Source organism: Podarcis melisellensis (genome assembly GCF_964234715.1).
Source record: "Podarcis melisellensis genome assembly, chromosome: 7".
NCBI lineage: Eukaryota > Metazoa > Chordata > Lepidosauria > Squamata > Lacertidae > Podarcis > Podarcis melisellensis.
The window spans coordinates 18271483-18298610 of record NC_138539.1 but is presented as its reverse complement, the minus strand read 5'-3'; the positions used below and the strand labels follow the sequence as shown (position 1 = coordinate 18298610).

Genomic DNA, 27128 nt, shown 5'->3' with positions numbered 1-27128 from the left:
TCAAGAATTCTGCACACAAGAATTCTCTTCCTAATCCTATCAGCGTGTGGTTGATTTCTTGCTCAGAGCATGAATGTTTTCTCTGTGTTTGTTTCTATAATTTTATCTATTTCTAGAGGGAGAGAAAAAGAACTACAGTTGAATACAGCTGCAGTTTCATATTTAAGACTTACAAAAGACCAGAGGCATAGTGGGCGGGGGGAATAATAAAAATAAATAATAATAATAATAAATTTTATTTATACCCCACCCTCTCTGGCCAGAGCCTGGCTCAGGGCTGCTAACACCATTAAAATTACAGTAAAAACATTAAAAAATAAAATAAAATACAGGTTAAAAGGGAAGCTTTTAATGTTTGATGTGTTACAGTATTTTAATATTTTTTGGAAGCCGCCCAGAGTGGCTGGGGAGGCCCAGCCAGATGGGTGGGGTATAAATAAATTAATAATAATAATAATAATAATAATAATAATAATAATAATAATAATAATAATATGCAATTTAAAATTTAAAATGCAGCCTCATTTTAAAAGTAGCCCATAGATCAAAACCATAAGGGGAGGGAAACATAAGGGTCAGACTGAGTCCAAACCAAAGGCCAGGCAGAACAGCTCCATCTTGCAGGCCCTCCGGAAAGATGTCAAATCCCGCAAGGCCCTAGTCTCTTGTGACAGAGCGTTCCACCAAGTTGGAGCCAGTACTGAAAACCACCTTGCGACTAACCACCTTGCGACCTGGGACCTCCAAAATGTTGTCATTTGTGGACCTTAAGGTCCTCCACGCGGCATACCAGAGTAGGGAGACCATCGCCCTGGGCACAGTTTTTTTGGGGGGGAGGGTACACATCCCTCACAACACCCTGCCCTGTGAGCTATTGCATCCTTCTCATGGTGCTCTGTAGCTGGAGGACACACCAGATCTCGGCACCCAGCAAGCCCAGCACTGCTTTGAGCCCTGCCCTGTTGTGTCCTTCTCACACCACCCTCCAGCTGGAAGGCACCGTAAAACGGATGCAACAACTCGCATAAATAAAAATAAAAATAAAAAGTCTCACAAAGTGATGCTAGGCTCACAGGGTGCTGTGAGTGTGTGCTGGGATTTCTGACTACATGCTATTTGATGCACCTTCCCACAAAACAATTAAGAAGTTGGCCGAACGCCAAGAAGACTGAGCAGAGGGAGTTATTCTGCCTAGAGATATGGAGCCTTGGATACAACTCTGCTATTGGTCGAGGTCCTCACTTAGGCATGACGACTCATGACCTTCTTTGCTGGATAATTGGTTGGTCAGTGTGATGTTCTGAGAGTCGTTTGTTCAGTGAGAGAGTTAAGATCCGTGTCTGTATCCTGTATAGAGTAACTTGTAGAGACTTCTGTAAATAATAAACACCTATAAGTAACCAAGTTACTGGTGGCAGCGTCTTGTTCCTATTTCATCCTTCCTGTCTGCAACTGATTGATTCTGGAAGTCTGCGTATGCTCTACTATATTCAACTGGGTTTGGCTAAGATCCTGCAACAGGTTATAGTTGCGAAACTTCAATAGTGTGCCCCTCAAAGCAGTCAGCTGACTGTGGTCCCCACTGCACGGTTGGCCAGTTGGTGGAGTGTGACCCCAAATTGCTCCAGTGCCTGGGGGTCATTCCGACAGTGCGCTGCATCCAGCCACCCAAGCACTAGCAGGGAACGCTCCATCACTGCTTAACACATGCATGTTATCCCTAGAAAATCCTTTACTTCTTAATGACACGTGTGTAAAATGCTGTGGCAATGCTCTATGTAATTCTAACCAACAGTCACTAGTTTCTGATCGCTTGTTTATGCACCAGGTGCCAATATGATAAAGTGATGGACCAAGGAAACTCAAGCTTGAATCTCTGTTTTGCCAATCACTCTCCCGCAAGCTAACCTGCTTCACAGGATTGGTGTGAGGCTAAAAATGGAATAATTTCAATCTATGCCATTTTTCAGAATGGAAAGGATGCAAACGAAACAATCTGATCTAAATGCCCACAGTATTTGTATGTGAGTTTGCCTCACAGCCTGTATCAGCACAACCAACATACAACACAAATGTGTTCTGAGGCTACATTATAATTTTATATGATAAAAAACATTAAATAAATAATTTGGGTTGTACCCAGGGGTGTCCATGCGTAAGCAGAATGGTTGTCTTGCACAGCAGGACTCACCCTTCATCTCCTCCCCATCTTTAGCATCTTAATAATCATATAAATAATTTCCCTACTTTCTTCAGGGTCCAACTATGCTGCATTTGTAAGTCCACAGATTATGGCCCAGAGCAGGGAGAGCCAATTTGGTGTCCTTCGGATGTCATTGGATTATAACTCCCATCATTCCTGACCATTGAAAATGCTGGCTGAGGCTGATGCGAGACAGAGTCCAACAACATTTGGAGGGCACCTCAAAAATACTTCCCAATACTGAAGAGAATGGGGAAAATACAATCCTGCAGAGCTATATTAACGTTGTACACTGCCCTGGGATATTTTGATAAAGGACCAGGGCTTTCCCCCCCACCCAGCCAGAACTCACCGTTACCCATTATCAGTGGCATAGCATGGGTTGTCAGCACCCAGGGCAAGGCAAGTAATTTGCGCCCCCTAACCCGTGGATTTGCGCCCCCTAACCCTAAGCCCCAGATGTTGCGCCCGGTGCGGCCAGCCCCCCCTGCACCCCCCACGGTACGCCACTGCCCATTATAAGAGAACAAGGGAGGCATTCATGGCGAGTTCCGGCACCTCCTTTTCTAGAAAAATAGCTTTGTAAAGGGCAGTGTATAAATTGAATAAATAATACTAATGATACAAAATAGCCCTTCAGAAGTTTGTGAATTGTCATTGAGTGTTTTGTTCTGTTTTTCATTTGGCTGCATGTATTATTATTTTTTCAAATGGCACCCAACATTGGACTGGAAAATGTGTGTGCGTGTTACATTTAAACTTGAATGTGGTATAATGAAACAAAATCTTTGATATTGTTTGGAAGGTGCCTACATTGCCAGGAAAGACAACTGTGAAAGTCCTCTGTGCGGGGATCAACAGTCAGGACCCACCATATGCTTACACAGAGAGAACGTTCCAGCTATCATTGACATGCATCCACTGGGATGGAAACCCCTGTGGCAAAAATCTGTTAAGGAATTAAGCTAACAGAGAAGTTAAGGGAGAGGGGGGGAAATAGAACATTAAAAGTGGAATTTAGCAGAACCAGTGTAACAGAATTATTAACTCAGCAGCCAAAAAAAAAAACCAGACGCAAAGATGTGTCTGCATATTGTACTATAAAAGAATGAACATAGAGTTGTGGGCATGACACAATCAATGTCTCCCACTCAAAGTCCAGCAGCCAGGTCTCTAAATACATGTATGCTAACATTTTCATATTATAAATCTGCATACTTTTCTTTTATAAAACAACACAATGCTAAATACTTTAAATCAGTAAGATCAGCACATAAGATGCAGCAGCTAAAACAAGAATCTTGAAAAGAAAAGAGAGCAAGAATGTAGAGATTCCACAGAAGATAAAGGAAAAGTTGCAAATATATGGTATCACCAAAGCCAAATGTCTAGACAGAGGTGACAGGAAGCCATAAACTTCTTAAAATTAAAGGCACAGAAATGGCAGTAGTTAATGGTCAGAAAAAAGGCACATTGCACAAGCATTTTTCCTTGGTATGATTTGCTATTGAAGAACTCTATCCTCTAGAACTGTTCTCTATCTGCTCCTTGAATAGTACACTATTTACCATATTTGGGATTATTACATATATACATACATACCCATCCCACTTTGATAGAGTTGGATCCAGAGTTAAGCATGAGTAATGGGGTTGAAGGAAGCTGATTTGCCTGCTACTAAATCCCATGGCAGACCTCCAGACTCCAAACTGTTCTTCAGGAGGGCTGGGGCCCATTTGTGGTTTGTGCAACTGGAAGAATTTAGTTCCCCCAAGAATCAGGCAAAGGCAACTTCTACAAGTTGGAATTCTACTAGTGGAAATTGCCTCTGCATGATTTGGGGCCATCCCCTTTCCCTATATGCCCTCTAGTCCACAGTGCACCCCATCCAGCAGGGTGCCCTGAACCCAGTGAGCATTTTTGGTTGGCTAGGAGGGACTGTTGTAGGGAAAAAAGAGTGGCAGAATCAACTTCCATCAGCTCCATTACCCATGTTTAACTTTGGATCCAACCCATTCAAATATGCATTATTCTACTGGGGAAAGGGACTTCTCAGTAGTAGTGCCATGACTATGGTATGCATTTCCCAGGAAAGCGTGTTGGGTTCAATTTCAGCGCCTGCCAAATGGTTTTTGTTTTAAATTTCTCAGGACTTTTAATTTGACCTGTTTATATCTCTGCTAATGACTTCATGCTGCTTGTAAACTATTCTTTTAGAATGTTCCTCAGTTGTTGCATTTTTACTTTCTTTTATAGGCTGCCCTAACAATTTATTTTGAAAAACAAGGTAAAAATACGTACAAAAGATTTCAATTTATGGGACCATTCCCATAAAACCTATTTTTAAATCAGGCTGTACCATTTCCTTTAGTTAAAAATTAAATATTTTACCTTTGTTATTTTACATATTAAGTAATGCATATTTAACTTAAATGGCGCTGCACTTCCATAGTATTTTTAATATTGTGATTCTTGAAATAATCTTAAGAATAAGGAAGCATTTTCTGAAGATGTTCAGTTCTGAGGCTGTATTAATTAATGGTCTGTTCTTTGCTTCCTTCATTAAGGAGCATAACGGGGCAAGTTAAAACTGACAAACTGAACAGCACTATGTTATTGCCATTTATATTTCAGTATCTCTCTTACTCTGCCAAATTTACAAAAGCGTTATATAATTTGAAATCGACCCTATTTGCTTGAACAGAGTCAGTTCCCCCAACATGGCTGTCATATGGCATCCACTTCGTGGCAGTGGCTTATCTGTACAATAAGCTAATTTTCTGTGGCCTTGATGTGGAAGCTGTCTTCCTCCAATATGAGCATCTCTCCTACTTTTTAGAAGGACACCTGGATTTCTAGACACCGATCCAGAGTCCCAGTAGCATTTAGTACTCTACTTCCTAGACCCCGAATGCTGATCTCATCACTTCCAATTTTTCTTTCACAACCTACCCTTTCCTACCCTTTCATTTAGGGAATCGGGGGACAGGAGTGGGGGAGAATTAGTGTAGGCAACACATCTATGGCTGTAGACTAAATGGGCACAAGAAAAATAACATCCAATACCTCTATGCGTAACAACTGCAAGCTCTTTAGGTCTTTCTATCTGCTCAGCATTTCTTGGTCGTCTTCTTGTACTTTGGGTAATTGCTGGTTGAAGGGAGAGCGACTCCTTGGAAGTGGTGAGTTCCAGATCTGATTTTCTGAGATTCACAGCTTGGACTCGCTGCTCTTCGGAAACTCTAGGGCTGGTGACAGTAGTAACACTGGATACAGTAACATCATCAGATGTGCTAGCAACCGTAATATCACCAGCAGTTGCCGCAATATCCTCCTCTAACTCACCAGTGCAGGCAGTTTGGGTCAAAGTGGAAGAAGAAGAACCTGTGGGACACACAGTAGCACTGGATGCTAACTTTTTTCTTTGGAATTGTGTATTCTTTTCTTTTCTTTCTTTTTTTTTTTTTTTTGCTCAGTTTAATCAGATAAAACGTCCCTCTGTTTGCCACATTAAAGACACTGGCAAGAGGCAACTCAATTGCTGTTTATTTAAAATAAAATCTGCTGTACTCAAGAGAACATATTTGCACATCGGTAAGCAGTGTGTACCTACAACCATAGCACTCACAAAGCACAGTTTAATGGAAAAGGTGACCAGAAAAGAACACAATGCAGCATTTATTAGTGGTACCAGTAGGTCGGCAACAGGTTGGCCTTTTATCACTCACTGTCAAATTCATCTGAAAACAGTATTATACATATATATATATTTAAGTACACATGGATAAACCAACATAACACATAAAAGCCAGTGGGGTCTAAAAAATAATGAACAACAGTACTCATATTTTAACTGAACTGGTATCTGCTACTTTAAAAATAATTAATTGAATGTAAACTTATCTGTCCCCCTTTTAGAATTGCATACCTAAAGCTTTTTTGTACTTAAAACGATGCATATAAAACTATGGGTATAATCCTTTGCTGTGAGCCAAGGCATGAAAGGATCCACATAGGGCTCAACCAACTCATATTAATTCCTTCCACTCTTCTCAGCATATATACAAAGGGTGCTTGCCTAGGGAGTGCCTAAGGGCAGTGGGGCAAATGAGAGGGCTGGACTAAAGCAAGCCGGCAATGTCAAGAGCTTGCAGCCATGCTATGACCGAGGGGTAAACAGCTCTGGAAATGCTACAGGAGTCACTTCATGAGGATTATGCACCATGCATCCCCATCTTCTGACAAAACTCTTTAAGCTGCTCAGCAGAAAATAGAAATGAGGACTGATCTGTAGTCTAAAGACAAAAGAGTCCTCTTATGTAAGTAGATCCGGTATACAAAGTGTATAGTCTGCATGTGATACATAATCTTCACCTCACCCTCAAATTATTTTTCAGAGCATGTAATAACTTATTTTTTTGGAGGGGAAGCAAACGTTTGAGGAGGCATTGAGCTAGTGTAGCATGCTGGAGCTTTTCCTCCTTACTGGGGTCAGTTTGGAGGAATCTGTCACATCAGTGCTCTATTCTACTTTTGCAGTTCAAGGTGTTGATTTTGCTGAATTGGATTCTTAAGAGTCATTCATTGTATGCATTTGTAAAAAAATAATAATAAAGAAATCACCAAAAAGCTTGAATGGAAAGCAACATTTGGTTCAACAATTGAATGTTTAGAAAATTAGCTCTAGAAACCTTTTGGAGAACATGATATTCCGTATGTGTTTAAAACAAAATTAGATGTTCCGCAGAGACTGCAGTCTGTCACATTTTGCCTCTGTTGGCTGTATTGCCACCACCAGTCACAACAAACAGGAGTTCCAAAAATTGCTGAGTGAGCCAAGTATAGGGAAGAAATGTGAGATGTGGAAATACAGTACTCTGCAAATCTATGTTCTCCCATTTGAGTCTATCCCATACCTTTTAAATATCCAGATGTGAATCCTGTGCCAAGGAAGGCATAATTTCTGTGGACTTGATGCCAACTCATAATGTCAGATATTTCCCCATCTCCCACTAAAATGTCTTGTCTACTTTGAAAAATTGGAGGCTTGGTTAATATCATTCCACTTATTTAAGTTGTTGTTGTACACTTCTTATGCTTCTAGTAACCTGATATATATTTATAAATTGCATAATTTATACACAATTTTGCACAAGTCTTTTGGACACTCTTCCCTGTCCGGGAACTATAGCAGAGGTAGACCATGTGGTGTCCTCAAAATGTTGTTGGGACTTCCAACTCCATTAGCCTCAGCCTGCATGGCCAGTGATCAGAGATGATAGGAGTTGTAGTCCAACAACATTTGAAGGGTTACCATGTTGGCTACCTAGGCAGTATGGAGATTAGAGGTCCAGCTCATTTACTCCCATATTCCAAAACATATCTGAAGTACTGCCTCACATCCATCCAGAGTTTTTACCATCCCATTTTCACTGTGCTCATTGCCCATCCCTCCTGCAGCCATCAGATGGCTGTTAACTTATCTTGTCTTTACACAGGGAATTCTAGCAGTAACTCTAAGACTTATTCAGTGAGCATGTCATGTGTCATCTCTCCCTGCGTCTCCAGCTATGCAGGACTTCTCATGCTATTGGTTAGGGAACTGCAGTTAGTGCAGGAGATTATATTAATCCTCTGCTCAGAGATCTACATTAGCTGCTGATTTGTACCAGGTCAAATTCAAAGTGCTACTATTGGTATATAAAACTCTTAATAGCTTGGGGCTATTCTCTCTACTTAAAGAATCACTTTAACCCACATATGCCGACTTGACAGTTTTACACATGCTACAAAATGTTTGCCCCACACTCGCACTGAATCAATTCTTTTTGGCAGCACTGATTCTCTGGAACTCCCTACTCATTGATATTAAGCTGGAACCTTCCCTGTTTTGTTTTTGGCAGCTTCTAAATACTTTTTTAAAAAATAGGCGAGCCTTCCCAGACATGCAATTTTAATGTGCAATTTAATTTGTTTCTCTCTCTGTGTGCGATTTTAACAGATGCTGGATTGACTTATATTTTGATACTTTGTTTAAGGTGAACTTGCTTTTAATGTTTAATGTTCTCAATATTTTTATTGGAACATTTCATATTTTGTGTAAACCACTCAGAAGTTATGGATGATTAAACAATATATATATATATATATATATATATATATATATATATATATATATATATATGCAGGTTTTGGTGTCCTCGGGTGTCTTCCCGTGTAAAAGTTGGGGTGTCTAGGCGACGTTTCGACGAGGTCTCACTCGTCATCTTCAGGCTGGTGCTTTCGGCTTCTTGTTACTGGAACAGAGCAGGATCTCAGTGTTTGAGTTCCTATAAATACTGTTGAGGGGGTGTGGTGTATAGCCTCCAATGTTCTGGGCAGAGAGGAAGTTCCCAGGCTAGTGTGCCTTTTCTTCTTTTGTTCCTTAATTACTTGAGGGATATCTTGAGTGATTTCTTGAGTGATATCCTGAGTACCACTTAGGTGGGTCATTAGGTGTGGATTAGTTGCTAAAGTCTTTGTGTCTTGACCTCTTGAACTTTGTGAAGAGTTTTTCTGAGAAGATGGCTGTACTACAAAAAACCTGATGGCTCCCTAGGACACACTATCTACCGGAAAAAAACACACACCAACCGCTACTTACATGCACAATCACACCACCACCCTGCACAAATAAACTCCGTAGCCAAGACTCTCATCTCCAGAACCAAACGCCTGGCTGACAAAGACCACTTGACAACTGAGTTACAGAATCTCTCAAATGTGTTAATTGCCAATGGATACCAGCAAAACAGGGTTACGAAGCTAATCCAAAAAGAAACACCCCCCAAAAACCAAGACACAGAAGAAAACAATGGCATGGCCCTCCTTCCTTATATCAAGGGCACTACAGATAAAATTAGCAAAATCCTCCATAAACACAATATCAAAACAGCCTTTTGCACCAACCAAAAAATAGCCAATATCCTCAGAAACCCCAAGGATAAAATCCAGTTGGAAAACCAAGGGGTCTATGAAATACCCTGCAAAGTCTGCCCAGCCACGTACATTGGACAAACAAACAGACGAATAAATGCACGTATCGCAGAACACAAGAATGCCGTCAAAAAAGAAGAAAAAACTTCCTCTCTTTTCCAACACATGAAAGAAACAGGACACGAAATTAATTTTGCAGATTCCAAATTGCTCTTTAACATGGAACATCACCACAAGAGAATAATCATGGAAGCCATCGAGATAGAGAAACACCCTCACAACATGAACAAGCGTGACGACACATCCCGCTTGCCAGACATCTGGAAATTAGCCCTCCCCACAAAAACTGACACCAGATCCAGAGGCACACAGAACGCCATCACCAATCAACCACACCAGACCCAAACCCAGACCCTCTCCACAGATAAATTACAGACACCATCCAGTAGCCAAACCATGGTGGCACCTCCGGATGCTGCACCCCCCAGCAATCCCTACACAGATCTGGCTGACACAGGCCACAAAACCACAGCTCGCCCCTATACACGAAGCCAAGCCAGAGCACAACTAAGTGCAGTACAGCCATCTTCTCAGAAAAACTCTTCACAAAGTTCAAGAGGTCAAGACACAAAGACTTTAGCAACTAATCCACACCTAATGACCCACCTAAGTGGTACTCAGGATATCACTCAAGAAATCACTCAAGATATCCCTCAAGTAATTAAGGAACAAAAGAAGAAAAGGCACACTAGCCTGGGAACTTCCTCTCTGCCCAGAACATTGGAGGCTATACACCACACCCCCTCAACAGTATTTATAGGAACTCAAACACTGAGATCCTGCTCTGTTCCAGTAACAAGAAGCCGAAAGCACCAGCCTGAAGATGACGAGTGAGACCTCGTCGAAACGTCGCCCAGACACCCCAACTTTTACACGGGAAGACACCCGAGGACACCAAAACCTGCATTCCTGTACCCGTGAAAATCTACGAAAGCATATATATATATATATATATATATATATATATATATATATATATGCAGGTTTTGGTGTCCTCGGGTGTCTTCCCGTGTAAAAGTTGGGGTGTCTAGGCGACGTTTCGACGAGGTCTCACTCGTCATCTTCAGGCTGGTGCTTTCGGCTTCTTGTTACTCAGGATATCACTCAAGAAATCACTCAAGATATCCCTCAAGTAATTAAGGAACAAAAGAAGAAAAGGCACACTAGCCTGGGAACTTCCTCTCTGCCCAGAACATTGGAGGCTATACACCACACCCCCTCAACAGTATTTATAGGAACTCAAACACTGAGATCCTGCTCTGTTCCAGTAACAAGAAGCCGAAAGCACCAGCCTGAAGATGACGAGTGAGACCTCGTCGAAACGTCGCCTAGACACCCCAACTTTTACACGGGAAGACACCCGAGGACACCAAAACCTGCATTCCTGTACCCGTGAAAATCTACGAAAGCATATATATATATATATATATATATGTTGTTGAATAAGTAAAACAAACAAACTGCAAGTCCCAGAGTTTAATGCTAAGACTCTTTCTGTTTTATGAATGTTGTTTGTTCCAGTGTTGTCTAGCATTTCTTCTAATTGGCTCCAGAAAATCTGGTCATCTATATTGATACATAGAAATAATTTTCTATAATATTCTCAGGCATGTACTACAATTTAACTTTTCTTCATAATGGCAACAGGCTTGTTTGTAATACAAGTCAACACCTACATACAGCTAACTAGAGCTCCTGCTTCAGACAAAGTCAGTCCTTTTCAACTTCATTGTCCTGCACGGGATAATGACAATAAAAATATTGTATTGTATTGTATCGTATCGTATCATCTCTACAATGCTTGGTCCTAATCTGCTATCCTCATATGCTGCTGAATGTGTAGCTTTCTCCTAAAGTCTAAGAAAACACTGAAAATAGAATCAAGACAAAGTGCTTTACGAAGAGTGCAACTAAAATAATATTCTATAAACTTGAAAACAAAGAAGGGAAACTGCAGAATGCACTGTTTGGGAACTTCAGAAATGTCCATTTTATTTCCAAGTTATATAATTTGCTATGTTGTTGTTGTTTCGTTGTTTAGTTGTGTTATCTTTACAGGCAAATGTTGGACCCAAGATCTGCTTTGGTCCCACCAAAGAAATCGTCTAATACCTGCTGGTGAAAGGTGAAACTCGTGAGCGGTATGTAAAACTTTTCATTTGAAAGTCTCAACTTTGCAGCAACCATGCTTGATTAACATGTTTGCCAAAACACAAACGTAAGCCTCTTCAGCTTCTAACCTACAAAGCTGAGCATAGTCCATCAACCATGAATGGTGTCATACCAGTAACTAGATGAGCATTCCACAACCTGGCATCCTCCAAGTTTTTTGGACTACTGTACAATTTTCATAATCCTCAGCTAGCACAACCATACTGACTGAGGCTGACAAGTGGCAGTATCATAGCCATTGAGGTCAATCCAAAGTGTGATCAATGTTTATTATTGCTTATTGCTTATTGCAAGGTACCAGGTTGGGGAAGGCTGGATTAGATAAACTTATTGTACTATCTTCTTGTGTTGTATTAAACTGTTTTTTAGTATTGTGGTTTAATGCTGCAACTCACCCCGAGGCCTTAGTGTGAATGATGGGCATTAAACAAATAATTCGCCAGGAACAGCAAAAACGGGTAGCTTATCTAGCACTTGGCAGGCGATAACAGGAAGACCTTTGGCAGTTGTAGTTTAAAACATCTAAAGGGTACCAGGTTAAGGAAGGATGCACTGGATAATCTTCCTTCATATCCTGTCTTCTGGGAACTTCAAAAACAGACAGATTTCCCAGCACCTTGCAGCCCATATTAGGAACATCAGAAGCTGTTTTCTACTAGCTCAGACATTCCCCCCCCCCCCCCCGCAGCTCTGTATTAGCTGCAGTTTTCCAGAGTCTTGACAGAGAGAGTATCTGTATTATTCAATGTCTGATTCTTTTAACTGGAGATGCTGGGGATTAGACCAAGAACCTTCTGGATGTAAATCATGTGCCCTTCATAGCTGAAGGTCTGCACTCAATTTGGTTAATCTTCTTTTGTGTAGAAGTTTGGTGCATGTTAGATTGAATTAAGTGATCATAAATTAATGACTGTATATGATTGAAATGGGGGGAGGGACAGAAAAGAAACACAGGGTGACTGAAAAAGAAGATCATTTTGGGTTACAAAAATGGGTTGAAACCCTCCATAATAGAACATCCACTGTATGTTAAGGAACTCAAGAAGGCTCTAACATCTGTTTTATTCACCAAGGAACAATTGGCCAGAAGCCTGAATATTCTTCTGTCTTGTTCTGAACAATGTCAAAGTGCAGTATAATTAATTACACAACATGGATAATGAGTAAGGTCACTATAGATAGACTTGGAATGTTGATAATGAACTGTGGAGACCTTGGCTTTACCACTGCTCCCAATTGCAGCACTTCTAAACTTCACAACGGCATTTTGCCCTGACCTTGTCAAACAGAACCCAGTACAAGCGCCGAACAGCACCACCTTCATGGCAAATCCCCTTATTATAAATTAAGCCATTCTATTGGCAGTGTTTGCAAAAAAAATACACAGAATGCACATAGAACTTACTAATCTTTTACCCCAAAGAGCAGGGCAAATTAATTATGAATGTGTATGATTTAGAAGAATTGCAGTAGACATATTTCATAATGTGATAGGTCTTTTCATAGTATGATCAGCATGTTTCCCAAAGGGATGCTTATTTCTATGAAATGGTTTTCAAGCAATAAGCCCCTATAGGAAAAGTCATGTTGCACTACTGAATCTAACTTTATTGATATAAAACAGTGGCAAATAATGGCAATTGTGGAAACACAGTGCTGTCCCAAAAATTACTAAGTGAAATGCAAATTATAGTCAAGATATCACATGATACTGAATATAGACATAGATTATATGTGAACATATGAACACTATTCTGAGCCAGACAATTAGTCGATTTAGCTCAATGTTCTCTAAACTGACTGACAGTGGTTCTCCAATGTTTTTTTCCACACCCGACCTGGAGATGCTGGGGTTTGCATGAAAAATTTGTGTTCTGCTATGGAGCTATGGCGCACCCTAATTTGCTGACTAGGGTTGGCAGGCTTTTTTTACAGGTAAAGCAAACTGAAATTGCAGTAGGAAGGCCTGGAAGCAAAATTGTTTTTCCACAGAAGCCAAACCTGTGTTTCTGCTCTTCAGAAACATCACAATCTTCAAGTGAAATTCTAAGCCGATAGTGTGTTTACATGCACAGTTGAGGATCTATTTTGCATGAAATGTGAAATGAAATGAATGTTCTTGAACCATCAACAGGAAGGCAACAGACAAAAAACAAAAAATTGACCAGAAGAATTATTTCCTGGAGGGAAAAAACCTAACAGTGGAACATTTGCTGGAATAGCAAATGGCCCTGCTATTCATTTTTACATTGCTAAAGTGCAATAAATGCTATCATAGCATGGAGGAGAAAGCCCTGATTTGCAAAATCCTATCCCCAAACATGCAGAGCGTGGCATATTGAATAATGTTACGCAGAACTGAGCACTAACTTCCAATACAAAAAAGTATTGATGGTTTAGGACAGGTGAGAGGAATCAAGGCATACAGTACAAAGCAGTTTTCTTCCCATTTTCAAGTGTATTCTATATAACAGATTTTCCACTTTGTACCATAGGCCTCCATAGGAATGCTGAGATACCAAGCCCATCCTATTTTCAAAACCTTGCCCCTTCCTCTGAACCGATAGTATGGCTCCCTAAATAACTGATAGAAAACCAACTATTGATTGCCAAGTCCCTGAAACACCATATTTTCCCTAGTGTCTTTGATTACCAGCTTTTTCATGTGAAGCAGAATTACCAACATTTGCGCATGCATCTTACTATGCACCAAAGTTTGGACATTCAATTCTGTAAAATTCTGTCCAGTTACTTTCGTATTTATATTTTGTTGGATGGGGAATGTATTTCATGTAAGCTGTGCATAGAAGTTAAGCAAGCATAAATTACAAAGAATTTTTATAGTTGAATGCATCCAATTATTGTTATTTACAAAAATGCAGAAACCAGTAGGGATATCAGATAACTCAGACACAAAATGGAGCAGAAATTGTCATTTGCTTATGCATCCAGTGCCCATAATGGAAATCAAACCAGCAAATACGATTGGCATTTGCTGCTGCTATCAGTCCACAATATGTAATCAGTCCATGATATGTAACTGATGATGTGTTTTCCTCACCCCATTTCATTGTGTTTCATTTGCATTGAAATGAATGGCCTTCACATTGACATGAGCGGTGTGGGATAACATAATAATGATGCCAATTAATAGCACAATTAATTAAAAATTCCCTCACGGCACACAACAAGATGAATAACATAATTGTTGTCAGAAGCCAAAGTTTAATGGAACGGAAACAGCACTGCATGCAACCAACATGGGTCAAAATGGAATCCAATGCCTTCTTGCCACAATAGAAACTGGTATATTTTAGTTAATTGTCATCCCCACTAACTTTGAGACTTCCAATGGCATGTCAAAATGTTTGTTCTCCTTCTTGAGGTATCTTCTTCCTCCTTGTGTCACTGCTGATTATTCCTTCCTTCTTCACTCTAGTGGCGTTGAAAGTTTTCATGAGATTCATGTATTCCTGTGCTAAAACTGTTGTTCCACAGTATGAGCTGAACAATTCTACCCCCCCCCTTTCCCATTTTGCTTGATTGATCCTCTAAGGTGTTATTTCTTCAAAGAAGTCTGAAAGGGAAGTGTCTTCCTATTGCTCAGACAACCAGGCCAGTGCTCTCTGACTACTGCACTTGCCAATCTGCCAGTTTATTTGCCTATCAGCAAACCCTAACCCTCCCCCCCCCAAAAAAATCTACCCTAACCTCCATTTTGGTTCAGAACTACCTGACTCCTCACTACATGAACAAAATTAAGTCTTCTCTTGGTTCTTGCTATATAGGAGTGGGCAGGGAATCATCTTCATTTCCCTTTCCTTGCTCTCTTTCTACTCTCATTCATGAGTGCAGTTTCCACTATCACCTGTTCAACAACTGATCTCACATGTCTCTCTCCCTGTCCTCCCACATATTTAGCATTCTTGCATTCTTTTCCTAAGGTTTAAGGTATACTGAGAGAGTTAAAGGGCAATAAATTTTGGGAAGAGCTAATGGGAAAAGCAGCTGGCTGGGAAAAGGGGGGTGTAAACTGAAGAGGCTTCTTTTGAAGTTGTTTTTTACTGAGTTCCTTTTTTACTTTGCAAAGGCCTTTTTCTTCTAAAAAGCTATCTATGTTATGTATGAGATTTGTTGGCTTAATGTAATTAGGCAAAGGATTTAGAAAGTAAGAAATGTTAGATTCTTATGTTAGATTCTTATTTCATTGATGGTGTGTGAGAATGTGAGCCCAAGATCTCTGTTTAGATAGAATTTAATACCACGAGCCATTTGTTTTAGCCATTTGTTCTGGAATGCAGGGGCAACAGGGGCAAAAGGTGATCTGGTAATTAAGGTGCCTTGTCGAGGCAAATGTAAGATATATGGCTACTTGTCTGCCATTTATGGATAGAAGGAAATATAGCTCTTTGTCTCCCATAAAAGGTAATAGGAAATGGGTGTATCTTTTATGATTGGTTCTAGCAAACAGCCAATAGGAATTTCAACCAGGCTGATTGGACAGAGGCAGCCAAAGGAGGAGCAAGGGGGCTGGGCTGAGGAAATATAAGTGCTGGCCATCAGGGCTGGAAGGGGCAGAGCTTTGGTAACCATATACCACTGTGTCTATCATTTATTTGTCTGACAAATAAATTATTATTTTAATTTCTCTATTGCTGCGTTGAATATTTCATTCCAGCTAAGTGTTAACCACAAGCAGGGTGCTACATTAGGTATGTAAAATTATGAGAAGATTTAACTAAACTGAGCAGTTTCTAAAGACGATGGTAAATAATCTGGCATTGTAAACTGGAACACTGCAGAATCCCAAATAAATTGAAGTGGAAAACCCAGAATCTTCCAAGAACATAAAATAGCATCTCCAAAGAATAAATTATAATTTTTTACTGTAGTTTCTTCCCATGCCTTCTCAGCTAACTTTCTTCCTCCACCTCAAGTCATTTGCTAACTAAAACACACAACATTTGCCAGAAAGTTCAGCAGCAAGTAATAACATGCCCATAGTTGAAATATAAGGAAACAGCTGGAACTCCCTATCAGATATAATTTTTTTTTTTTGCTTATTTTTATTTTGGAAGCTGGATTGTTTATAGAAAGTAACAAGCAGAGAGCTGATAACCAAGATATCCTGCTCCTGGTGGCTTATTGCTGACATATGTTATTTCCTAGTCCAAAAAACCTGCAGGAAGAGACATTGTTCTGCCCTCACAGGGTTCATTTAATTAGTGATAGAAAATCAGTGTATTAGGATTAGGTAGAAGGAATATTAATGTCGCCCCTTTAAGAAAAGGTAGCGCCTTTTCCCTTTCCAGATCTCAAGACAGGCTGGGATATGGAGGCACAGTAATATTTTAGTTTCTATTGGCTCTGCCCAGAGCAGGGAAAACCTCCCTCTCCTTTGCAACCTAGTTTAGTTTAGAGTTCTTGCAAGCTTGGAAGAACAACTTACTTGTTCTTACAAAAACTCCATAGAGAACTTTATTATAAAGAGCTTCCTAACCACATTTATTCAGAGCCAAAAGGGCAGCCTACTGGAATGTGAGTCCATGTGCCTTGTGAACTTCAATAAAATACATGTTTAAGATCTTTTGTGGAGTTTTGTTGAATACTATCCAGATTGAGAGAGAAGTCTCAGGACGGAAGAGGCATCGATCTGTTAGAAATGACGCACACTCAAAAAAGAAAAAGGAAGATAAACTAAAATGCACAAAGAGGTAATCAAGCCTTTGAAGTTCATCAAAACCCGTTATGAGACTGGAAGTTAATCAGCAAACAAAACCCAAAATGTGGAAGAAGGGCAAAAGGGGTGTTAGTAGGCAAAAGGAAAAGGCCTTAATTTAAAGCAGCTAGGAGCAAGCTGTTTGTAATAATTTTTCAATAGGGGAAAGATGCAGTTATTTCTGTGTCTGTTCAGGAGTGCATCCTAGTGTTCAATGGCACTATACCTGAAAGTAAATCCCAGCGGTATTTAGCAAGGCAAGCATAGTTGAGGAGCTGGAGAAGGGATGAGGGCTCATGGATACTTTGGGGGAGACATGGGGGTTCACAGCAAATTAGAGGCGGGGTTCATGAAAGCTGCAATTTGTTAAAAGTGCAGCAGGCTTTGAAAGGGCCTAGAATTGGGATTAGAAATGAAAATAACTGAGCTATTTTCTGACAGTTTAGATTAGAAAGACTTTGGTTAACTGAAGCCTGGGAAAGTGATTCCCTCATCACTAAGGGCAAACAGTGGTGACCTTGGGCATTTATTTATTTCACAAAATTTATATACCATTTGATTATAATAAAACCTCAAAGCAATTTACAAAAAGAGTAATAGAATATAATTATCAGTAAAAAAAAGTTAACTTTTAAAAATATAAAATAATAAACTAAAAACCATATTAAAATCCATGCCTGAACAGGCTTGTGTTTAGTCATATCACAGTCTCTTACATTAATGTATTGCACAGATTTTCTGTGTGTGTGTGTGTGTGTGTGTGTGTGTGTGTGTGTGTGTATTTGTTTGAGCTCCTAGGAAGAAAAGCAGGATGCAAATAAAAAAATACAAAACAAATTAAGAAATATTCAAATTAAAATATAACAGCAAAGCACTCTTATCTGACAACATGAAAAAAGTCAAATAATGTTTTTACTCCGCAGTTTCCAGGGCAATTATATTTAACAACCTCCATTACATTTCATTTTCCTTTTAATGTTTGGGGATAACAGTGAAATTGACTGTAAATTCTGTTTGGCACTTAACTATACACCCTTTGAACATCGCTATACACATTAGAATGTAGTATGGTGATATGATTGATTTTCATAACAATTTCTCAGATACTGGCTGTTATTGTGAACACAGTAGAAGAAATAGATTATGGTATAATTCTGCAGAGCAATTTCGTGCCACATCTAATGTGCAAGTCCCATTTCTTAGTAATGTGCAACGAGATAAATTTGCACAACTATTTCAAGTTGACTTCCTGGAATTGAAATACAGCTTGGTTCTGTTTTCCTTTCCTTCTGCTTTGATTAAAAATCAAACAGAACAGATATAAGTAAAAGATTAATGTGACTGAATAGTTGATTTAAAAAGTCAAGCAGTAAAAAGAGTGAAAAAAGCAAATTTCCAAATTTCCATTAATCCTTCTTTACTAATTGAATATGTGTCGTGTATTTAGAGAAATTGTGTCCTCCCTAAAAGAGGGCACATGTTGCAGTGAGACCTGGAGACTGACCTCCTGTGTTGTGGGTGAGTGAGATTGAATAGCCATAACACCTGTTTGGTAGGTCCCTCATTGTTGGCCAATGGGGCACAGTCCAAACGGATTGAGGGACCTATATATACCCATGCATGTGACCCAGAGCTTCCTCTTTTGGCTCGTGCGTTCGGAACAAGCTAACAGTGTGTCCTCTGTGCAGCCAAGAGACTTACCTTCGACGGATCGTCTTGGCGATTTCGTTCCATTTTTTATTCCCCCTTTTCGTTATTGCCTTTTTTAGTTGTCCTCTACCCCTTTCCTTCCCTTTCCCTTCCTTCTAGTGCAGCTTGCCACTGCCCGTTTATCACTCCCTCACATTGCAGCAGCTGGTGTTCCAGCAACAGCCTTGTGCTTAATACGCGACTTTGAGCAATTGTGATAGTCGCTCTATTAGCGCTTGTTAAGTCCTTTATTGGTTTCATTGCAGTGAGAATTCCCTCTCCTTGCTTTGATTGTATCCCCTTTTGTTCCAGCCTAGTCGGGTATTTGTTAAGGGCGGGGGGAAAACCATTTTAGGTCGCAGGGACAGGTTCGTTCCTGACTAGTTTTTGGCGGGAGCGCCATTTTGACTTGGCAAGAGCGCCATCTTGCTGAGGCAGGAGTGCCATTTCAAGGCCTGGGTCCTTTTGTGTGACTGTAATCAGTACCCCTATGCAAGAAGAAAGGACCGTGATGCCTTTTAAAAGGAATCCCAGTCCTGCTCTCCCTTCTAAGAGGGTCATTAGAGGTCCCTCTCAGTCACTGCATTCTGTGCCACCCCCTGTAGTTCATTAGCCTACGCAGGAGCAGAAAGGAGCCTCTCCTCAAGCAGCCTGGGATGTTACATGATGGCTTATGGACCCTAGCTCGCATTCCCATTAAGTTGCCTGCCTTGAGGGCGTGGCTGCGCATCTACCCCAATTTGGTAGCTGCTTCATATTTGTGGCTGGGATTTTCAGAGGGCTTTCGTATTCCAGTGGTGTTCCCACCCAAGGCCACAAAAGTTGAAAATAAAAAGTCAGTGAGAGAGATGCCTGATATAGCCGGGGAAAAGATCAGGAAGGAATTAGCATTGGGAAGGATGGCTGGACTATTTGAGTGCCCTCCTCAGTGGCGTAGCGTGGGGGTGCAGGGGGGGCCGGCCACACCGGGCGCAACATCTGGGGGTGCGCGCACTCGCACTCGCAGCTCTCTGCCCCCTGCTAAAATCCATGGGTTAGGGGGCGCAAATTACTTGCCTTGCCCCGGGTGCTGACAACCCACGCTACGCCACTGGCCCTCCTTACCCAGATTTGCACCTTTCCCCTTTGGGTGTGGTGCCTAAAAAGGCCCCTGGGGAATTTCGCTTAATTCACAATTTATCTTATTCACATGGTTCATCAGTAAATGATGCTATCTCTCCTGGGTTGTGTTCTGTCAAGTACTCCACCTTTGACCAAGCGGTCAAGTTGATCAGGAGCTTTGGGAAGGGTGCACTTTTGGCAAAGTGTGATGTGGAATCTGCTTTCTGCTTACTTCCTGTTCATCCACTTGATTTTAAGTTGCTTGGCTTCCTGTTGGGATGGAGCTTATTATGTGGATAAAGCCATGCCGATGGGCTGCTCTATATCTTGTGCAGCTTTTGATGCCTTCAGTACATTTTTGAACTGGGCCTTGCACACCAAGACAGGTTTAAGGGGCGTGACCCATTACCTCAATGACTTTTTACGAAGTTCTGCAGCCAATTCTGATGAATGCTTGCTATTACTGCATGCATTTAACGACCTAACTAGGGAGTTGGGTGTTCCCTTGGCAGGTTGATAAAACTGAAGGCCCAGTCATGAGGCTGTCTTACCTTGGAATCCAGTTGGATACTGTGGCACAAACTTCCTCTTTGCCTGAAGGAAAATTGGTGGCCCTGTGTGACATCATTATGGAATTTTTGCCACTGGAAAAGGTTGCCTTGAGGCAGATTCAGTCCCTGTTGGGCCATTTGAATTTTGCATGCAGGGTGATTGCCCCTGGTCACCCTTTTTACGCACGCTTAGCAAGACTCTCTGCAGGCCTGCGGTCACCCCATCATCAGGTGTGATTGCCCAGTAAGGTCAGAGCAGACCTCGAGATGTGGCTTGAATTCCTGAGGGAGTTCAATGGTGTATTCTTGTGGCAGGATACTTTGAATCTGCAATTTGATTTCCAGATCAATTCACACGCTGCTGGATCCTTGGGTTTTGGGCTTTATTTCCGTGGCCGTTGGTGAGCACAGTGGTGGCCTGAGCACTGGCAGGGTACAGACATTACCCGTGATTTAACGTTTCTTGAGTTTTCCCCCATTGTAGTAGCAGTGCACATCTGGACCATGGAGTTTAAGGACTGGAGGGTCTGTTTCTGGTCCAATAATCAGGCTGTGGTGAGCATTTTGGCAAGGCAGTCGTCACACTCCAGCAGTCTCTGCCCTATTGCGCACGTTTGTGCTGCGGTGCCTCAGGTTTAAAATTGTGTTTTCTGCCCATTTTATTGCTGGCAATAATAATGATGTTGCTGATGCCCTATCCCGTTTTCAGATGTGGTGCCTCAGATCCCTGGCTCCGGATGCCCAAAAGCTTCCGGAATATTTCTCAGTTCAGCTTTGGAACCTTGGCAGCAGCTAGTCCTTCAGGGAGTAGTAGCTTCTGTTTCTCCTTCCACATTGAGGTCTTATAAGAAGGCCTAGATGGACTCTTTAGCTTTCAGAGCACAGCATTGGACAATCGACAGTACAGTGTCACCATCCACAAATCAGGTGTTGCAGTATTTGGCTCAACTGTGGTATAGGGGTCGTGCTGTGAAGTCCATCAGAATTCAGTCTTCTGCCATTTTCTGTAAATCCTTTTATTCTAGTGTTCCTTGTGCAAAGTTTGTAGTGCGCAAGGCTCTTGTTGGTTGGGCCAGGTAGGAGGCAAGTCACCAGGTAGGAGGCCAGTCACATTTGACATTTTTATTCTCAGTGCACAGCAAGTTAAGACTTGTCTGCTGGTCTACTTATGAGGCGAGACTTTTTGCAGCAGCTTTTTCAATAGCATTTTCTTGTGCACTGCGTGTGGGCGAAATTGTGCTGGAGTCAGCACAGGGAAGGGCTCCCAGGGGCTTGCTTTTGCAGGACTTTCAGCTTTCTGATGCTGAGCTGGTGCTCACTATTTGAAACTCCAAAATGGACCAGTTGGGCAGAGGCGCCTTGGCGTCTCCTGGGCGTCCGGACGAGGAATGCCTTGGGAGGGGCTTCTCCCAAGCGGTACACAGGTTAAGAGTGGACCTCCAGAATGAATTAAGTTTGTAACCAGAGGTACCACTGTATATACAGTGGTACCTCGGGTTACATACGCTTCAGGTTACATATGCTTCAGGTTACAGACTCCGCTAACCCAGAAATAAGAACTTTGCTTCAGGATGAGAACAGAAATCGTGCTCCGGCGGCGCGGAGGCAGCAGGAGGCCCCATTAGCTAAAGTGGTGCTTCAGGTTAAGAACAGTTTCAGGTTAAGAACGGACCTCCGGAATGAATTAAGTACTTAACCCGAGGTACCACTGGTTACAAACTTAATTCATTCTGGAGGTCCGTTCTTAACCTGGAACCATTCTTAACCTGAGGTACCACTTTAGCTAATGGGGGCCTCCCACTGCCGCACAAATTTTGTTCTCATCCTGAGGTAAAGTTCTTAACCCGAGGTACTACTTCTGGATTAGCAGAATCTGTAACCCGAGGTGTTTGTAACCCGAGGTACCACTGTAGTAAATTGCAATTTAAAAAATAGGAAGGAGGCATAAAGAAAACCACAACAGAAAAGGTGAAGTGAAACAGGTGAGTTCAGACTTTACAATAACATTACACTGGGGGAAAAACCCTATTGTGTTAGTGTCAAATGGAGCCTTTGTTTTCCCACCTAGCCCATTCAGACTCCAATGCCTTTGCACCTGCCCCTCACCTGTCCCCACCCAAGCCCGACTAATCAAGCTGCAAATAAGTAGTGGTGGGCAAACATTTCTACTGATGCATTTTATTTATAATAACGAGTTGCTAGAGATCATGAGCAGCAGAGAGCTATTGTCCTCCTGTTCTGCTTATGAACTTTCCATAGACATTTGGTTAACCACTGCAATCCAGAAGCTAGGCCAGATAGGCCTTCAGTCTGATCCAGCAGCTCTGTTCTTATGTTCTTAATCATGCATAAGTATTATTTGAGTGTGTTTTGAGATGCATGTGTTTACATACAACAAAAATTGTTTGAAATGTCATGCCCTTTCAAATGTTGTACCTTAATTACACCAACATTAGCTAGTCTGCAGATTTTCAGTTTGGTAAGGTTGAGCATGTTCCAATCTTGTACTGATTTCTTCCAGAAAATAGAAAGCTGTCATTTATACAGACAAGGGTTTTCTGTAGCCAAATATGTCCCATTGAAAAGCTAAATTACATTACTGATCCATTCTTATTCAAAATAACTTTCAGTCATCAACACCTGGTAGTTTTGTCATTAATTTGATTGTCCATTCAAACTTTTCCACACTTAGCTCAAAATATTTTATTTTCACTTTTAATCTGTTTGTATTAACCCACTTAATTTACCAGTTTCAACTTGACAAATAGCCATTCCACTCTGTTTCATGGAAGTTTCTGAACAAACACTGCAATCTTATAATGCCTCCCAGTAGGGTTTACAAAGTGAAGTAACCCATTATCAAACTGGGTTACGCTTTTGAAGTCTTATATACATCTCCTCAGAAAATCTTTCACTATGCATTTAGTACTGTCGATATTAAGTTTATATGTTGCTGATATTACATTTCAAAACTTTTTTTTTTAAAAAAAATCTATGATGTAAGCCTTCCACCCTTTTGAATGACTTCTCTTTTCAAAGTATTCAGATTCTAAAGTTTAAGAACATAAGAAGAGCCTGCTGGATTAAGCCAATGGCCCATCTAGTCCAGCATTCTGTACTTGCAATGGGCAATCAGGTGTCTATGGGAAGCCAACAAGGACCTAAGCATCACGACACTCTCCCCATTTTTTTATTCCCAGCAACTAGTATTCGGAGGTTTAGTGCCTCTGACAGTAGAGGCAGAACACAGATGATGGGACCAGTAGCTTCTGACCACTTTGTCCAAGAATTTGTCTAATCCCCCTTTAAAGCTGTTCAAATTGGTGGCCACCACTACATTTTGTGAGAGAGAATTCCATAGCTTAACTATGCCACTAGGCCGTTGCTTTACCTGTGCTGAATCTTTTGAGATCCAGCTTCACTGGAAGTTCCTGAGCTCTAGTGTTATGGGAGAGAAAAAACTTCTCTATCCAGTTTCTGAGATCCAGTGTGGTGTAGTGGTTAAAAGCAGTGGACTCGTAATCTGGTGAACCAGGTTTGATTCCCTGCTCCTCCACATGCAGTTGCTGGGTGACCTTGGGCTAATCACTTGGGTGACACTTCTCTCAGACCTTGGGCTAGTCTCTCAGCCACACTCACCTCACAGAGTGTTTGTTGTGGGGGAGGAAGGCCGCTTTAAGACTCCTTAGGGTAGTGCTAAAGTGGGATATCAAATCCAAACTCCTCCTCCTCCTCTTCTTTCTCCACAACAATGCATAATTGTATGCTCCTCTTTCATGTCTACTCTTATTTACCTTTCCTCTAAACTAAGAAGCCCCAGATGTTGTAACCTTTCCTCATAGGGGCGTTCCTTCATCCCCAAATCATTTGGGTTGCCTTTTTCTTAACTTCTTCCAGATCTACAGTTTCCTTTTTGAGGTGAGGCAGCAATAACTGTACAAAGCATTCCAAGGGTGGTTGCACCATAGATTTCTATTATGGCATTACTATATTGGCACTTTTATTTTCAATTCTTTTCTTGGTGATCCATAGCACAGAATTACCCCCTTTTAACAGCTGTCACACACTAGGTTTATGTTTCTGGTCAGTGCATTACTTTACAGTTGTTTACATCAAATTGTATTTCCCATTTTACTGCCCATTCACTCAGTTCGGAGAGATGCTTTTGGAGCTCTTCACGGTCCCTTTTTTAACCACCCTAAACAATCTGGTATCATCAGCAAACTTGGCTACCACACTGCTAACCCATTGCCCCTTGTTAACTTATGTACAAGTGAAAAAGTACAGGTCCCAATTCTAATTCTTGGGGGCTCCACTGTCTACATCCCTCCATTGTGAGGAACAATTACTGATGCACAAGGGTCCTGCTCCTCTTTTCCCATGACTGCTATGTTTACTTAGGAGTCTTTGGTGAGGTACTTTGTCAAGAAGTTGTTGTTTTTTCCAAAGCCAAGTACACAGTGTCAGCTGGATCACCTTTATCTATGTGCTTGGTGACACTCTCCAAGAACTCTTAACAGGTCAGTGAGACAGCGAAGTCATACCACTTCTGCTTCAGGAAGACTTGTTCTTCCATAGGCTTGGCAATTCTATATTTTGCAACACTTCTCACCAGTTTTCCCAGAAGAGATGTTAATCTGTCATCTTACAAAGATTCATCTGCCTCCCTAGCCAGTCTCCTGCTATTATTTTATTTATTTATCGGTCACCATGCATTTAGCAACGTGCTCTTTTTATCAACCTTTGTTGTCTGCTTGCATCTGTTTCAGAGTACGTGTTCCTTTTGTTCTAATTTGGACAACATTTCCATTTCCTAAAGGAAGATAGCTTCTATCTTCTGCCTCTGATAGCTTCTAACAGCATAGTTTGAATGTTTTGCTTAGAAAAGAATGTTTTGCTTAGAAAAGAATACTTTGGGTGCATACACACCATACGTTCAGGGCACTCTCCCCCTTCCAAGAATCTTGGGAACTTTAGTTTACCCTTCAAAGAGCTGCAATTCCCACTACACTTAACAAATTAGTTTCCAGGATTCTTGGAGGGGTGTGTATGCTTTGAATCTATGGTTTGCATGTATCCTCTTTCACCAGAAAGTTGCAACAAGCAAGGTGATGTTATTTTCCTTACAGAAGTGGCATTTCTCAAGTGCCTGGATATACTATGCAGAATTAAATATTTGCTCTAAATGCTGCCAAGCAAAACTAGCCAAAGACAATCACACACTTCAAATGTTGGCATGCCTGTTCTCTGGAAGCATACCCTTGTCCCCCGGGGAGATGGTTTAAGGAAGTGAATGAGGCTAAAGGATCAAGGACACGGGTGGGGGAAAGATATGGCATGGCAGGTGAATGCAATCTGCATGTACGCCCTAGAATGCAGGAAGAACTTCAGCCAGCTCTTTCCCAGACTTGGAGAGGAATCCAAAGGGGACATAGGCATGGCCAAAGGCTTGGACTGACATATCCCTACCATTCCTATTTATATAATGTTCTGAGAGTGAATCAGCTGCTAATAATTAATTTTATCAATAACCTACCTTTTAAAACAATTAATTGTAAATATATATGTATATTACCAAAACCCCAATACATGCATTTTAGCGGTCTTGTATGAATTATGAAATAGCTCAGCTTATTATGAACCAAAACTACTTCCTGTTATTGAATAGGCAGATCCCTTTTAGTTCAGTGTAACGATAAAATGAAAGAAGTCCCTACATCAAATAAACAAGTACATTTTACCTTTAAACCCTAAAGATAAAAATTAGCCTACTAATCAATCAAGTAAAGTCAACCTACCAATTAATCTAACAACTGAAATAATTATTTCTTGTAGCTCTGTTTGCAGGCTACAGTCCAGTGAGAGTTGAAAGTACTTAAGCTCATTGAAATCAGTGGGCATAAACTCAAATAAGTCTGCAGCTGATTATGTCCATAATGTACTGTATTTCCTTTGAGGTTGAGGAATTGAATTTCTCAAGAGACTCATCACTGAAAGAATCCCTCAATTGTCTTGTAGTTTGATATATTATGAGCCTTATGGGCACCATTGCTCACACTGTCCATAGCATTCATGTAAAATAATGTAATGGGCTATCGGTCTGATTCTGTAGTCGACTCACTTCTTATTAGGCCACATTTCGGACAGATAAAATACTTTCATAAGAACAGCTCTGCTCTGGAAAAAGGAAAGGGAACTTCTACAGCACTCATTCCTCCCCCTAAACTCTTATCACCTAACAGGTTTCAAAAAACGCATCAGTAACTTTTTTTCACCATAATACGTGAACTTATCTGTAGCAGTGTAATATATGCTCTTAAATAAACTTGAATTTGTAAATATTTTGTGAAATTTGCTACACGTGGGTTGACAAATTAAGGAAAACATTCAAAAGAAGCATCGAGTTTGCACAGGTAACATTTTCCAAAGCAGTAGCCATGCTACTCTCTTGCAACAAATACAGAGAGTCATGTGGCACCTTACAGATTTAGTCTTGTGACTAACAAATTTATTATAGCATAGCTTTTGTGGAATACAATCCACTTCATCAAATAAATGAACTGTTATCCTGAGTTGCAGACATAGATAAAGAGGATATTAATCTACATATTGCGGAGGTCAAATAGTGAGGTCAAAGGGAATGGAAATGCAGAAAAAT

General features: G+C 40.9%; 1 protein-coding gene across 5 annotated transcripts in view; it reads right to left on the bottom strand.

The window, feature by feature from the left end:
- CSMD3 (CUB and Sushi multiple domains 3) overlaps positions 1-27128 on the bottom strand; it is a 584176-nt gene that overhangs the window by 319376 nt on the left and 237672 nt on the right. For 3 of the 5 annotated variants that reach the window (XR_014170321.1, XM_081918582.1, XM_081918583.1), the window contains exon 7: positions 5270-5587. The exons of the other annotated variants lie outside the window; for them this stretch is intronic. Coding sequence is in view for 2 of the 3 variants with exons in the window: in XM_081918582.1 (XP_081774708.1) it covers positions 5270-5587 (318 nt within the window). In the remaining variant the exon portion in view is untranslated. The remainder of the gene's footprint in view (positions 1-5269; positions 5588-27128) is intronic. 5 annotated transcript variants of the gene reach the window in all.